This window comes from Trypanosoma cruzi, genomic scaffold (assembly GCF_000209065.1).
Source record: "Trypanosoma cruzi strain CL Brener 1047053517133 genomic scaffold, whole genome shotgun sequence".
Taxonomy (NCBI): Eukaryota; Euglenozoa; class Kinetoplastea; order Trypanosomatida; family Trypanosomatidae; genus Trypanosoma; species Trypanosoma cruzi.
Genome location: NW_001849562.1, coordinates 386,373 through 400,839, shown reverse-complemented (window position 1 = coordinate 400,839; position 14,467 = coordinate 386,373). Strand labels below are relative to the sequence as shown.

Below are 14,467 nucleotides of genomic sequence, written 5' to 3'. Positions count from 1 at the left end.
GTTTCATCTCCAACGGAAAGTTACTGTTGATGACGCTGTTACGTGCCAGTTCCCGTACGTCCATTGGTAAAAGTGAATGCAGTTTCATCAGTGTGGCATACTCCTCCAGTAAGGGACTGGTAGAGTGGTGGAAGTACAAAGGGTCCGATGTTGATATAGACACCAACAATCCTTGCGCAAAGTAACGCACAAAGGGATGATCAAAGTAGGACATGCTGAGTGTATTGTCTCGTAACGGCGACATAACGACTCCAATACGGCAATACATGAAAAGATACTGCATAATCCAACTCTTCTCTAGCGACGTGACGTGATACACCACATCGGCCAAGAGGAAACTGGATACTAGCTGATCATATGCAGGTGCCACCTCAAAGACAGAAGGAGCAAAATTGAATGTATTAAGACCAAGACGCGTGCGGAGGGCGTTTAGTGAGACCAAATTTGCCCAAATGTAGTAAAAGAAGCAGTGATCATTGACAACGTCTTCATATTTTATCTCATCCGGGTCCAGAGCATCTGCCAAAAGGTTTTCAGCGTGGCAAATGCGTTCTGGGGAAATGCTGATCGCACCGGTCTTGCGTAATAGTGCTGCCACATCCGCCCATGCGGGATCCGTGGGGTAAAGAGTTGCCATGAACATAGGGTAAAAGATATGGCGCAACTGGTCTCCAAAAGTAACGCATGTCACAGGCTGTTCATTGGGCCCACGCAGTGGTGCGGAGCGTGGGATACATAATGTCCACATGTTCATCTCAAATGAGTTAAAACCCTGTCGCCGCACCCACGCCGCAAGTCTCTGTAATTCCTCGGCATTTTGTCCATAAAAAGAGAGGAGTATCTCCGTCGCCACCACCTGTCGGTCCTTAAACTCCCGTTTCTCCAACTCTGGACGGATAAGGGCACCAAAAAGATCTCCCTCCTTCGGTCCATTTGTAGAGAAGACAGCCTGCAGTAGGTGTGCGCCAAATTTTCCAGAGGGATTGAGGTTTGTATCAAGCACGTTGTAGTACTGGAACTTATTTCTGTGGTGCGGCGGCTGCATCCCAAGCCCATGAACGGTCAGTTCACGTGGATCCGTCACACCGTGGCTCTCCAGGTATTCCATGAGATGCACAGCCTTCCCCTTTTCGTCATAAAACAGCGGCGTGCGTGGCTGTTCCAGCGCTGTTGTAATGATGAAATCCAGCAAATTTTGGGCCGTCACGGAAGTCGGTAGGTGCAAAGCGTTGTCCACGCGGGCACAGATGGAATATATTCCACCCCCGAGCGTCTTTTTGCTACAACTCAAATTCACCCCACCATTAAGAAGAGAGTAAAGGCGTGACTTCTCGGCAATTGTGGTAAGACGTGTCCTCGCCGTAGAAAGGCAAGGACCCGATTCAATGGCGCTAAATACCGCCTTAACATCACGTACATATGTCTCCCATGGGACGATTTTAGTCCTCATGCCTTTAAAACGGAAAATGCCGCCATCAAAGCTCAGGACACTCTCCTCCCCCGCCTGCTGGACGTCTACCTGCACGATGAAGTCCGTGGCATCCGATCCAAAAAAAACCTCCATCTCACCCTTGTCAAAACTCTTATATGACTGCCGCGAAAGAATGATGTTTGCAATCATCTCCGCGCACTTGAGGAAATCTCTGTCACCGTCGTCGCCGTCAATACTGACGTTGTAGAAATTCCCAAAGGCAAATTTGCCAGTTCCTCCCTCACCGTTGTTGTTGTTGTTGTTGTTAGCGGCGCTGGTACCGGCGCTGGGGTTTTGTTTGGTCGGGGTGTTGCTGTTGTTGCTGTTGCTGTTGTTGTTTGTTTTGTTGTGGCTGCATAGACGCGCACGTGCAAGCTGCTGTGTGATGATGTCCGTGCCGGCCTCATCCGTGTTTCCGGGGGCCGATCGGCCGTTCTCCGTCTCGGTCGACGCCTGCAATTCCTTGACCATGCAAACAAAGAAAAAATAGAGATGATGCGCACGGTGCGCTGCTCATTAGCAAGAAGAAGAAAGAAGAAGAAAAAAAGAAATGCAAGGAGATGAATTGCATGCAGTCAGGCACCAAATGCAATGTAATGTGTTTACGCCCAGGCGGCTGAAAGACGGAGAGGAAAGACTCATAAACATCGCAAGGCCCAAGGGATGGGTAACATACAGAAAAGGCAGACGCACAATCATGTAGAAGAAAAAAAGGAGCACATCATCCCCCTCTCTTTGATGCGCCCTTTGCTCAGTCGTTCTTCTTCGCTTCCGTCGGTTCTTGTAGTTTTGCGGCTGCGCGCCGCCGCCTTCGAGCTGCGACGGTAATGCGCACTCCGAGAATCCCCGCCATCATCACAGGCAGCAGGATAGAGAAATGAATTACAAGCGCCTGATCCCATGGGATGTACAGTTGGGGCAGGAGGAGCGGGTGGAACTGGAGATCGTCGGCGGCCCGTGCAAATTGTATGAGCTCCCCAGCGTCAATCAAAGACTGCAATCGGCCGATCGTCTCAGCCACATCCAACGGCGCCGGCATTTCGGGATGGGCATTCACGGAGAGCTCCAGCTGCTGCAGGGCGCGCAGGGCGTATTTGCAGCTCTGCGCCTCACGCTCCAACGCCCAGCGCCGTACGGTGCTTGCGTCACGAAAACTATCAAGTTGCAGCCAACGGGACATCAAAGTAGCAACGGCGGCAGGCACCTCCCGCGACAACCAAGTCGACGACACGTCCTCCGGAATGGTGCAATACGCCTGCCTCTCATCAAAGGAGAAACATTGCACCCGCGAGTCACCAGCAGACGATGAAGCTCGGCGGAAGAAGCTGATGCCGTGCATTATTACCTCACCACGTAAATCCACCGTGCATACGTGCTGGGTCAACCCCAAGCCCAGCTGTTGGGCCGTTGCGACCGAAACAAGTGAGAGACTGTCATCCTGCATGCCACTATGGGGCCTGCTTGTGGCCACGCGCACTATGCGCTGAATGAGCCGCAGCCTACGAGCCCCCGATCCCGCGGCATCGGCCTTGTATGAGCCCCGACCAATGGCCTCTTCGATGCGATCAAGTGCCTCGTGCACCGGCGATGCCCACGACTCCCGCTCGACCCACACCGCCACGCCAAACTGCGAGGGCACAGGATGAAGAAACGGCTCCATCACGGGGCGCTCAAAGACGTCGCCCAACAAACGGCACTTCGCCTCCATGGAAGCTCTGAGCTCCGGCAGCGACAAATCAGTGCGGTCCTCGCAGAGTGCCTTGTAGTGCACACCGAGTGTCACAAGAAGAGCACCAACGCACGCCACAGCCCACGGCATGTCCACGCGAAGCCGCCAGTCTTCTTCACCACTCTTATTTCTCCCCTCTCCTCTTCGTTCTCCCTCCGTGTCTCCTGCTTTTGTTTTTCCTTGCATACTCCCCCTATTACCTTCCTTGCTTTTATTCCGCGTATTTAACTTCCTCCCACGCCACAAACACGGACGCAAAAAAAAGAAAAAGAAAAGAAAAGAAAAGCACACAAACAAGCAAATAAAAAAAAAAAACAGCCCCTCCACATACATACATACACACAGAAAGAGGCTTACAGGTATATGTGCACGTGCAGAACAAATATCTTTACTCTCCTCAAAATCTCAAAAATAAAAAAAAAAGTCAGCATTCTCTCCTCCTAGACATCTTGGTAGAGAATTATTCATGAATACAGTCGATAATAATAATAATAATAATAAGTGGAAAAATAAAATATAAATCAATAAATAAATGGAGAGTTCTTCAATTAAAAACGTGACATCTTCCACTGCCAATGTGACACCCACACACACACACAGAGAGAGAGAGAAATTACAACGTCCAATGAGTACAGTGAAATAACTGGTATACAAACATAAATATCATGAAATCGTCCGACGTAGGCATGTTACATGGCGACAAAACAATCGTACTAGTGGCAACCAATGATGTCTCCTCCTCGTCATTTTCCCTCCTTCTACAATTCAAACCTTCTTTTTGTCTGTTTTTGTTTTATATATTTTTTATTTATTTTTTTTTTTTTTTTTTTGGAAAAAGAAAATCATCTCTTTATTCTTTTTCATCCATTCACTGGACGCCTATTTTGTTTGTTTGCTCTTTTCGTTTTCTGCCTTTCCATGCGTTCTTTCCCCTCTTCAGCCTCTCAGATGGCGGCCTTTGCACGCTCCGCTGCCTCCGTCCACTGTGACAGAACGCCCTGAATCTCCGACGAAAGTGCAGAGATGTAACCTTCGGTCACCTCCTCGGCATCAAATAAGCGTCCGGCCGGCTCGTTCACGCCGCCGCCGCCACTGCTGCCGCTGCTGCTCCTCCTGAAATTGTCGTTCGCATTCCCCTTGCTGTTACCACGGCTAGCCATCTCTTGTCTGCGTTGTTGGTGGTGGCGGTAGACATCTCGCTGGAAGGTGTTGTCGTCGTCGCCGTCACCATTACGAGCGTCATGATGTTCCTGGCCACCCTCCTCACTTCCCGCCGTGTGCTGGCGAGAATGCCGTGGGGAAGAGTGCAAGGACGGGGCAAATGTAATCTGGCCGTACCCCTTCTGCATTGCCATTATTTGGCTGTTGCGGGAGATGCTTGGACGAAATGTGCACTCTGACGCCTCATCCATTCGCAACTGGCGCCGGAGCTCGGCAAGTCGCTTCAGCCGCTCAAATTCTTTTCGCTGCAAACGTGAACAGAAAATGTCGGGGTTGAACCTAATGTTGCGTTTCCGCTCCCGTGCGTTTGCCTCATTCCCGTCATTTTCATCCGCAGCGTCGAGAAGCTGTTTCCTCGCAGCGCGCTCCGGCAGCTCTCCCTTGGCACGGGCGATGGCACGCTCCATGATGATCTTGCTGCTCTCAGGGTTTGTCGCCGGCTTAAACGTAAACTCCTCCTGATTCTCGATGGCCTCCATTGCACGTATTTCCCGGCGACGACGGTATTCCTCGCCCATGGCGTAAAGTTCCTCAAAAACGCTGCTCATGGAATCGCTGTTGACAGAAGCCAGATGGCCACCGCGACTAGAGAGGCGTTGGCTGCTGCTGCTGCAGCGGCTGTTGCTTCTCCCCTTGGAGGGGGAAACTTGACTGCTGTGGCCATCGCTACCCCTATACTCGGACTCATTTGTCTTGGGGCGGTAAAGTTCCCGGGACTCCCTCTCCAGTTGCGTCATCGCCACAACGCGCTGCGACACCGCCCGCACAAGAGCCTCATCATAGAGTCGATCAAACACGGCGTCATCACGAGTAATACCACTGTGCACGGACGGTGTACTCGCATTGGTTTTGGTTTTGTTCGGAGTCGACTCCCGGTCCTGCTCCTGCAGCTTATTCATGTACGCACGAAAACGCTCACGCCATCCTTTTATGGGGCCCTTGTAATTACGCTCCTTTTCCAAGTAAGAAATGATACGTAAACTGTGTTTCCGCGGCATGTCCTCAAAGAGGGGCACGCAATCTTCTCCCAACACCCTTTCCTTTTTCTTCGCAAAATGCATGGCGCTCACTTTACGGCGTTCCTCTTGAGTTTGTAAGAACTCTTCAAACCTCGTGTACCTCCCCAGTTGCTTGGCGTAATCTGATACCACAGGAGAGAATGTGCACTCCTTCGCGTCAGGGTCCTCAGCCTCACCATCTTTGCCTGCCGTCGCTGCAGCCTTGGAGCGCTCAAGCCGCGACTTTGCCTCCTCGTAAAGGCGGTTGAATACAGCAAGCTCCTCGGCCTCGTCCCCGCTCTCCTCGTTGTTCATCACAAGAAAGTAGCTGGGTGTCTCAATCACAGATACCTCGGGGTTGAAGCGTGGTTTCATGTCGCTACTGCGGTCCCGTCCGCTCTTTCCTTTCATGGCGGAATGTATCGGCGTCGCCATGCCCCTTGCGTCATCCTGCGCTGTACTCTCATCCTGTTGCTGCTGTTTTTCCTCCCGTGGTCTTGACGATGCGTCGTCCGCGGAAGTTTCACCCATTGCCGGTGCATGGCTTGGAAGTGACTCATTTATATCTGCCCCATTCCCGTTCGCTGGGGGGGACACCGACAAGCTCATGTTTCGCTCGCACTATTTGTATGATACTGGTGATCCTGCGGCGGATATTGTTGAACTTTGCGTGCACACAATGCATGTATGTATTTATGTGTGTAAAAAAAAAAAAAAAAAAAAAACGGAATGAGAAATTTAAAAGAAACAAAAAAAAGAAAAACACAACATCAACGCAGTCTAATGAATGAAAGCAGAGCAACAAACAACAGAGAGAATCTCACACAAATAAACATCATAATATTAAAAAAAAAAAAAACACTGGAAATAATGCTCAAATAAACGCTGTGGTAAACATGCGGGTCGGCCAATCCATCGTTAAAGCCCAAATACAGCAGACTTAAAATGCCCAGTTCTTTCAGAATCACAGATGGATTTTCCCTGCAAGTGTGTGTGTTTGTGCGTGTGCTCTTTTTCATCGGTATTACTGGAATTAATTCTTAGCAATGAGGAGTAGACGAGTAGACCCCTCCCCACCCCTCACCGTTGTTTAATCGCCTTATTTTGCGTACGGCATTGACCGCAGCGGTCTCGTCACGTGATGGCGTGATTTCATCACCCCCCGCCCTAACGCAGCAGCATCCGTAAGCGTCGTCGCGGTCACGGCACCCGCCGTGTCATTTGTGCGCCAGAAGGCCACCAGACCGTCCTCACCGCCGGTGACGAGACATTCACCGACGCCAATGGCCATGCGGCAGGTCTCTCGGTGCACAGGCGCCAGCTGCGTCACATCACGGGTGGCCCAATTCATGAGAGAAAGCGGCCCGACATTCCCGTCGTCGTCTCGCACCCCACGTACTAGGTACGGTTGCCCAGCGAGAACGCACATTTCCACAAGATATGTTGCCTGGTCGGGGCGCGGGTAGCGTACCTCCTTCTCCTGCAAGTCAAAGGGGAAGAGGTATGCATTCTCGCAGGAGCCAACAAGCCCCAAGACGCCAAGATGCGAAAACGCCGTCATCTTCGTCACAACCTCCCCACAGGAAATCGCCTGCAGAAGCATGTCGTTCTCTGCAACTTCAGAGGCGGAGTCAATGAAGTTGATCATTTGATCCTCCCCCGCCGAGCAGTACACCGTGTCATCGAGAAAACGGAGTCGAGTAATTTCGTCCAAGTGCATATTTGCTATGACATGCGTCGTATGCCACATGCGCGTGTCCACGATGTGTGTGTCGCCATTCACGGCAACACCGAGAAAGCGGCCATTGGGGGTCACGCCGACTGTGCCACCCGTCGCCCCTTTCCCGCAGAACTCGCTCAGGAAGTGCGCAGGATTCACCTGCCGCATGTCTGAAATCATAACCCCTGTATCCTCCTGCGAGGAGTACAGGACCGTTGCCTGGGATGCTGACGTCGTCACGTCTTTGATGGCGCATGTGTGCCCCGTGAGAGTAAAGAGAAAAGTCGCGGTGTGGGTGTCGTAGCATCGGATTGTGTGGTCGGAAACGGAAAGACACAATGAGGAGCCATCGTTGCAGACGCAACCGTCAAGAACATAGGTGTCATCCTCGTCAGACGTCCTGACCGTGTGGACAGGTTGCATCTTCCCGCGCCACCCACCAGCAGAGAGTGAGTGGTGCCTCCTCCTTTGTTTTGTTTTTTTGTGCGTGTATGTTCGTGTGTGCACACAAACACCCCACCACCCACCACGTGGGATCAAATAAAAATCCCCAACCAAAAGAAAAAAAAAGAAAGAAACAAAAAAAAAAAAAAAAGGAGGTAAAACAAGTATATGTGAACGCATGCATGCATGCACACATTTTGTATCCATTTGTAACGGAGACGAGGGAGACAATAATATGCGGTTTACCCGGCCCAAAAGAACACGCACTGAAAAAAAAATAAATGTAATGTTCGCCGCCCTGCAGGCCTCAGCGAAAAGCAACAATTCGAAAAGAACAACATCAAAACAAAAACAACAATTCAACTCAATTACGCCTCTCAATACCCCGTTTTGTGCGTGCGTGTGGTCTCACCCGTCCTCTAAATTCCTTCTACATGTACTCTGCACACGGCCCCTCCGTCCCCCATTTCTCCCCCCTTTAATACCCCCTCCCTCATAACCCCCTGACCCGATTGGTATCGCCTACATTTCCTACATATTAAACTCATTTAAACATGACTGAAGGAGGGCCACCCTCGTCTGGCAAAAATCAACGTTATTTTCATGCTGCTCCAAGCACTCATGCACGTGTCGACTAAAAAGCTTACACGGGTGTACGGCGTTCCACGAAAACTGCGGTTCCGAATCGTTGGAGCCGAAGAATGGCGTCAGCCAAGAGCGTCTATACTCGCCAAACGCCACGGTCCTCTTCGAATCTCCAATGTCCGTTGAGTGGGTGCGGGCGCGCACATGCTTCACCGGATTTTCAGCGGACCCCCAAGCCTCACTATGAGAAGTCGTCGACTCGCTGTTCGTCATTCGGGGGTCTTATCTATGCTTCCAATAAAAAATAAAGAAAGGAGTACGGGCCACACACACACCTCCTACGTGCACAGTACACCTCCAAAAGTTACTAACAAAAAAAAAAACTACAAAAAGAATAACAAAAACAAGTTGATATAAATAATGGCTCCAATGGAGTTTTCCCCCAAGTATGCATAAAAAAGAAAAAAAAGCACTCCCACCCCCTCACGCCCCATCAGAGTTTTCGTGTGGCAGCAAAACGAAGTCATATTTCTTCAGCTAATCGGCATTGGAGAATGATGACAGAAACGACGAGGATGAAGACGCTTAAAAAGAATTCATAAAAGAAGGATGAGCGGGTGAGGCGTAGTTTTGTTTGGTTGCCTCTTTATTAGGGTACGTCGTGATCCTCGCAGATGCCTCACGCTGCTGCGGTGCCACACACCCCATGAGGAGCTGTCTGTTCTCATTTGTTGTCATTGTCGTTGTTGTTGTTGTCGGGGCAGTGGCGGTGAATGAATTTTCCCCCAACGGCTCTCTCACACCACAACGCCGAGCATCCCTCTAAAAGTGGCAGCCCATCACTGGCACCCCTCACAATATCAGGTGTGGCGAGCAGCGTCACGAAAAGGCCCTGCTCTGCCTTCATTGACAGTTCATCCATCAGGTTCCTCTGAAGAATGCCTTCCTCCTTAATTACAGCCTCACCCCGCTGCAAATCTGCTGGACTACATTTAAATTTACGCCCAAGCGGGCACCGTCGTTTACTGGTGGCATCGATTTCGTGTATCCACCGCTGCACTTTTTTACGCCGCCACAGCGACGGCCATCCTTGCATGACGACAGGCGTCCCCTCGCCTTCCACGCACATGAGACCGCCAACACCGCGTATAAAAACACCTCGCTTTCTTTTAGATTCTGCTACTCCATCATTACGTGAGCCAAGCGGATATTCCGTTAGCCGTAGCCCAATGAGACTTCCAAGCAGGCTGGCGTCCAACAGGCTGCAGTCATCCATAATGCGGTACAGATAGTTTTCCCCGGAGACGACAAAAGGAAATGGACGTGAAAGCGGCTCACGCCAGTCAGAAATGGCCTCCACAATAAATGACGTCACAAGATGATGTTCTTCAAGCGCCCGCAGGAAAGAATCAAAAAGCTCCGGTGGCTGCGGCACCGTGATGTTGACCTGGTAAGCCTCACACATACGCAGCATGTCCTCCACGAGCTCATCGCGGTGTTGGCACAGCTGAAGCACACGCACAGTGGCGGCAAGATGCCTTTCAAGATGTTTGCAGAGACTCGTGAGAGGGAAGCAACGCCGTTCCAGCTCGCGCTTCAACTCGTCATTCTCTGCGTTCCCGTTCAGTGCCGATAGCAGCTCCCGCACTGGGGCCAGAAAACATGACTCGTAGAACTCCGTGTCAATAGCAGGAATACGGAGCTGCCTCACCGCATCGTCGTACGTCTCTAAGAGGCGCTGCGGCACCTTCAGGGCATCGCCGTCCAAAAACAACGAGGTCGACGGTGGCGTCGTGCTGGGGAAAAAACCACCAAACGGCACGCCCTTCTCTCAACCCTGCCACTGCCTGCCTCCCACCTCCCTTTCCTTTTGTTGTTGTGTTTGTGCGTGGGGTCTCCTGTCCCTGTCCGCCTCCACGCCTCTTTTGCCTGCAAGCCACTCCCTTTTTACTTTGTGGGTATATCCCAACACAATCGTCTCCACGCACAGACACGCACCCAAGAAGAAAAAAAAAAACTCCAAAACTGCCAACGTGCAACTTCCTGTGACTATTGCAAACACAAGAAGCACGAAACAGACAACATAACGCCGGGGCGGGAAACACGTGGAAGGCAACAAAAACCCACAATAAACACAAATACACACAGACAGACACAGAGGGAGAAAGATGGAGCAAAAAAAAAATGTAAAACGTACACAGGATGGATGTAAGAAAAGAAAACAATTTGGTACAATAATTAAAAAATCCAATGATAAAGACAACTTCGACAACAATTGGCTGTAGATATTTGTGGCGAAAAAATAATTGTTCCCTTCTCCCTCACCCATAGCGCATCCATACCCATCAATCCACTTTCCTCTCCCCGTGTTGTTTGACTGGGTTTTGTTCCGTTCTTTATTTTCTATTTTTTCACAGACAAACACACACTCTCTCTTTCTCTACCCCGTGTGTGTAAAAAAGCTCTAATCTTTGTAAATTCACTTCTTTTCTTTTAAGGGTAAATCGCCGCCGATGCGGTTGCTCTTGCTACTGTTGTTGCACACATTTTGGTGCTCTGGAAGCTCGTGAATGCGAAAAGACATGTCGCATCCGGGGCATGGCAGAATGGACTCCTTCACGCTCCTATAGCACGCTTTGGCAAATGCGCTTTTCTCCGCATCCGTAGCCGTTAGTGCCGGAATGGGCAATACCGGCACGCTCATCATAAAACGCAGCGGATTAAGGCCGTAGCGCGCGTAGAGGGCTTCCGTGCGGATCTTACAAAAGTCCAAATGCAACCTGTACGAGGAGAGGGGCTGCCCTTCGCCACAGTAATAGCAAGGAAGCACACGACGGGTCTGAACGAGGATGCCTTGCAGTACGGCAGCAACGGTAGCAATGCATGCCGCTTTATCTTCGGCCGTAAAGGCAATACTACGCCCCGACAACGTATCGGCTGCAGCCCGCAGCGCCTGCGCGTCGTGCGATGCAGGTGGCACAATACAATTAGGTTCGGTTGCCCTCCCGCCGTCATCGCCTCCCTGCAGGGGTGGGGCCTCCACAACATCTGCCGGGCACCAAGGTGCGGTGAGCTTCCGGCCCACCACCGACAAACCGGATGGCTTCAATTCTCTCCGACTCTTGGATACATCTTCTTCTGCGTGACGACCAAAACGATTGAGCATCGGTGTCATGTCTTCAAGAGAGCGAGAAGAGACAGACGTCATGGATGACAGTTCCTCGTCGTCGTTCATGGCTACCGGCTCCTTTGAGAGTAATCTCCGTTGGAATTCCTCCGAGAGCGGTGCGTTGTTGTCTGCTACTTTTTTGGAAACTCTCCTCGTTTTGCTTACGGACGATAACCTCGTTTTTATCGCTTGGTGTTTTAGCAGTTGTTTGTCCTCCTCCGTCTCAATCACAAGCGTGGAAGCATCAGGAGTGTGCGGCGCAGCAGGTGCAGCTGGCCCAAGAGGTGTGGAAAACCGATGCGTCAATTCCCCAACTTGGCCCGTGGGGAACTTCTCCCCTTCCGTCCTCTCATCATCGTCGTTCACTTCACGAGGCTCATGCTCCTCATGCTTCCCGGAGCACCGCCTGGTATTGGAGGTGGGGTGGGCAAACGGCTCTTTCGGTGATAGAAGCAACGAAGACGCAGGCGAGACGACGTCGCTCGGCTCTATTGGCTCATGAAGATGCAAATCTTGTGGGTGGCGCAATTCCAGCGGTGGCTCACGCAATGACAGTGGCGGTGTCGTTGACGGCGACACACGCTTAGCTGCAAAACCACGGGATCTGCCCTGCTGCGAACGACTTTTTTCGCCTCCTCGCGGGGTACTTGGCGCGGAGTTTACTTTTGCACGCTGTTTTGCCGCTGAACTCGCCGTGCTGCCAGTAAAAGCGCCCCGCGGCCGTTTCCATTTGAATGAACTACTACGGAGAGAAGAGGTCACACTGGCAGCAGTGGCGATGATGCTGGCGGTGGGAGATGTCACGGAAGTTTCACCGGCGGGATGAGCCCCCGTCTTGGGCGCTTTCCTGTCGGACACTGCCGCCTCGTTCACAATTTGGCTTTCGCTCAAAATAATACCGTCGGCCTCTGCAGCCTCCACACGCTGTGCGGGCTGCTGCTGGCACTGTCTCCTCCGGCGCTCCACCATCAGCCGGTACTCCTCCATGACCGCCGCACGTTTTGTGTGGCTATCCATCAGTCGCTGGTATTCTGCCCTGGAGGTGCTGGTGCTGCTCTGCCGGTCGATGCTCTCGTCGTGCAGCCGCATCACTGCGTTCTCCAACTCGTTGACAAGCGAGAGCGCACTCTGGTCGTCCATGTCCATCGACAGCGAAATCAAGGAGACCATACCCTCAAGGGGGAACCGCGCCGGACCGACACGCAAAACAAAACTCCCTTCCTGAATACGCCACGTGCTCCTTTGTGGACCGGTGCCTTCTCCGCACAAATCGCTCACGCAGCACCCAACGCACAGCAAAAACCAGCAGATAAAATTATATAAAAATAAAAAAGAAAAAAAGACGCTTCCACGAAAATTGCACCGCAGTCAATAAACAAACAATATCAGCCGAGGTACGACTCATGCAAAGAATCACCACACAAGCACACACACACACACACACAGGCACAACTCCGTGCATCCATGCCTTCACCGAGGGCACACAAAACGCTCCTTACATCACATCTAATACTACTACGAATAATACCACTACTAATGCTACCCTCCTCCACAGACATACATATACACACAATTGCACCGCCCGCCACTTTCCAAGCATGTCTACTGCCAAAAGAAAAAAAAAAAAAAAATCCCCTCCCCCCAATAATATAGCCCCCTTCACTCTACAAATCCCCACCGACCCTCAACCACCACCACCATCATTGCTACTCCTAATACATTCAATACAACGAGAAATACAACTGCACACCATCTCTACACCATCCATTAGCAACCCTTACTGAAATCTTTGCACGTTGTACAAATGATAGCCACTCTGATGCTGTACTTTTCCCATGATGCGGTCCCAGTCCCACCCCAACATCGAGGTCCTGCTACGTGAGTTCCGCTCCGCCGCGTAGAGAGCACCCTTCAGATTGTCGTCAAACGACTCACACCACTTCTCAAAGTGTGGGTCAACATCGCGATCAAATACAGCAAGGAAACTACAAATGGACCAAAGTGAAATGCAACCAAAGATGGCGATAGTAAAAATACGAAGATGTGGCGAGACATCCATGTCTCCAAAGCGATCGGACATCTCTCCTGCCCCGGCGTACATTGGGTGGTGACCCGTCCAACGATGCAGCTTTGCGTCGTCATACCACATCACCTCCGGGTGTGTCCAGTGGTCGTACACCTGCGACCCGTCGGGGTGAAACATGGGGTTCGCAAGGGTATGCGTCGACCACGGCGAGGTATTGTTGCGACGGAGAAAGTAGAAATTCGCGTTTTCACGCAAGTACTTCTGAGTTTCACGCACCATCATGTCACACATGGCAGGATCCGTGACGTAGCGATACATTTCAAATCGCCGGCGCACTACCTTGTAGGCAAGATTAAACTTGTGTGCATTCAGCTGCACAAGCCACATTTGTAGCTCTTTAAGTGCCCACCGGTAAAGTCGGCAAACGCGTTGTTTGTGTGTGAGCCGTGGATCGTCAATGATGGGGTCAAGGTGGCGGACACTACCAATAAAGTCGTAGATGTACGCTTCAGACTTACTCTCGTAGCGTGGGTTGTCTAGAATGCGCCAGCCCTCGTAGTTCTGCAGGAGTGGCTCATGGAGGTGCCACTCGTGGTACTCCACCATGCCGGCGCTAAGCAAAAAACAACTACGGCGCATCATTCTTCCAAGTTTCTACGTGCGTTCCTCCTCAACTGTTGAGATATCTGTTCCCTTTCCCTTCTCTCCCTCTCTCACGAGGGTTTAAAAAAAAAAAAAAAAAAAAACTCCGCCACTCACCAAAATAAAAACAAAAATAAAACCGGTGGTGTTCCGAAAACTATTCACCGGCCCCACGCTAACAATTCACTACTCCCACCAGGGCGGGATACTGAACACTAGAAGAAAAAAAAAAAAAAAGGAAAAAAAAAAAGGCAGCAGCAGCAATGGCAAGTGGTAAAATGACTTCGAAGAACTCCCCCCTCCTGTAAGCATGTGACACCCAAAAAAGGGGGAAAAACCACGAGGGCTGTGCGTACTCAACCATCACTTCACGCAAAAGCCCAAGCAAAGACAAATGCAGACATGCAGGCCAGGAACTCGTCCATAACAATCTGTCAGGAGCGAAGTGAACAACTCGTTGAC

The 14,467-nt window shown here is 51.1% G+C and overlaps 8 protein-coding genes across 8 annotated transcripts, besides 19 other annotated features; all 8 read right to left on the bottom strand.

Moving 5' to 3' along the window:
* Positions 1-1,942, bottom strand: Tc00.1047053511545.199 (AMP deaminase, putative; the record flags this gene model as incomplete). Its single annotated transcript, XM_810589.1, has 1 exon — positions 1-1,942. A coding segment is annotated over one exon (1,942 nt), but the record flags the coding sequence as incomplete, so codon positions are not given.
* Positions 1-9,508: a sequence feature (heterozygous, Esmeraldo-like haplotype).
* Positions 1,718-1,738: a microsatellite.
* Positions 1,780-1,821: a microsatellite.
* Positions 2,223-3,533, bottom strand: Tc00.1047053511545.190 (GPI transamidase component Tta1, putative; the record flags this gene model as incomplete). The annotated part of the gene is made up of 1 exon (XM_810588.1): positions 2,223-3,533. The coding sequence occupies one exon, from the start codon at positions 3,531-3,533 to the stop codon at positions 2,223-2,225; it is 1,311 nt and encodes a 436-aa protein (XP_815681.1).
* Positions 3,457-3,515: a sequence feature (T-rich).
* Positions 3,680-3,701: a microsatellite.
* Positions 3,706-3,734: a sequence feature (AT_rich).
* Positions 3,973-4,030: a sequence feature (A-rich).
* Tc00.1047053511545.180 (hypothetical protein, conserved) lies at positions 4,145-6,028 on the bottom strand (the record flags this gene model as incomplete). The annotated part of the gene is made up of 1 exon (XM_810587.1): positions 4,145-6,028. One exon carries the CDS (start codon positions 6,026-6,028, stop codon positions 4,145-4,147), a length of 1,884 nt encoding a protein of 627 aa, XP_815680.1.
* Positions 4,279-4,308: a microsatellite.
* Positions 6,123-6,182: a sequence feature (T-rich).
* Positions 6,257-6,278: a sequence feature (AT_rich).
* On the bottom strand, positions 6,519-7,790 carry Tc00.1047053511545.170 (hypothetical protein, conserved; the record flags this gene model as incomplete). Its single annotated transcript, XM_810586.1, has 1 exon — positions 6,519-7,790. One exon carries the CDS (start codon positions 7,788-7,790, stop codon positions 6,519-6,521), a length of 1,272 nt encoding a protein of 423 aa, XP_815679.1.
* Positions 7,696-7,734: a microsatellite.
* Tc00.1047053511545.160 (hypothetical protein, conserved) lies at positions 8,115-8,441 on the bottom strand (the record flags this gene model as incomplete). Its single annotated transcript, XM_810585.1, has 1 exon — positions 8,115-8,441. The coding sequence occupies one exon, from the start codon at positions 8,439-8,441 to the stop codon at positions 8,115-8,117; it is 327 nt and encodes a 108-aa protein (XP_815678.1).
* Tc00.1047053511545.150 (hypothetical protein, conserved) lies at positions 8,893-9,642 on the bottom strand (the record flags this gene model as incomplete). The annotated part of the gene is made up of 1 exon (XM_810584.1): positions 8,893-9,642. The coding sequence occupies one exon, from the start codon at positions 9,640-9,642 to the stop codon at positions 8,893-8,895; it is 750 nt and encodes a 249-aa protein (XP_815677.1).
* Positions 8,897-8,924: a microsatellite.
* Positions 9,509-11,446: a sequence feature (haploid, Esmeraldo-like haplotype).
* Positions 10,648-12,507, bottom strand: Tc00.1047053511545.140 (hypothetical protein, conserved; the record flags this gene model as incomplete). Its single annotated transcript, XM_810583.1, has 1 exon — positions 10,648-12,507. One exon carries the CDS (start codon positions 12,505-12,507, stop codon positions 10,648-10,650), a length of 1,860 nt encoding a protein of 619 aa, XP_815676.1.
* Positions 11,447-12,838: a sequence feature (areas merged during assembly that could not be assigned to a particular haplotype. This can correspond to areas where the two haplotypes were merged or to regions with more than two copies in the genome that were merged during assembly.).
* Positions 12,647-12,678: a sequence feature (AT_rich).
* Positions 12,755-12,782: a microsatellite.
* Positions 12,839-14,467: part of a sequence feature (heterozygous, Esmeraldo-like haplotype) that runs on past the window's edge.
* On the bottom strand, positions 13,115-14,005 carry Tc00.1047053511545.130 (hypothetical protein, conserved; the record flags this gene model as incomplete). Its single annotated transcript, XM_810582.1, has 1 exon — positions 13,115-14,005. One exon carries the CDS (start codon positions 14,003-14,005, stop codon positions 13,115-13,117), a length of 891 nt encoding a protein of 296 aa, XP_815675.1.
* Positions 14,089-14,109: a microsatellite.
* Positions 14,225-14,255: a microsatellite.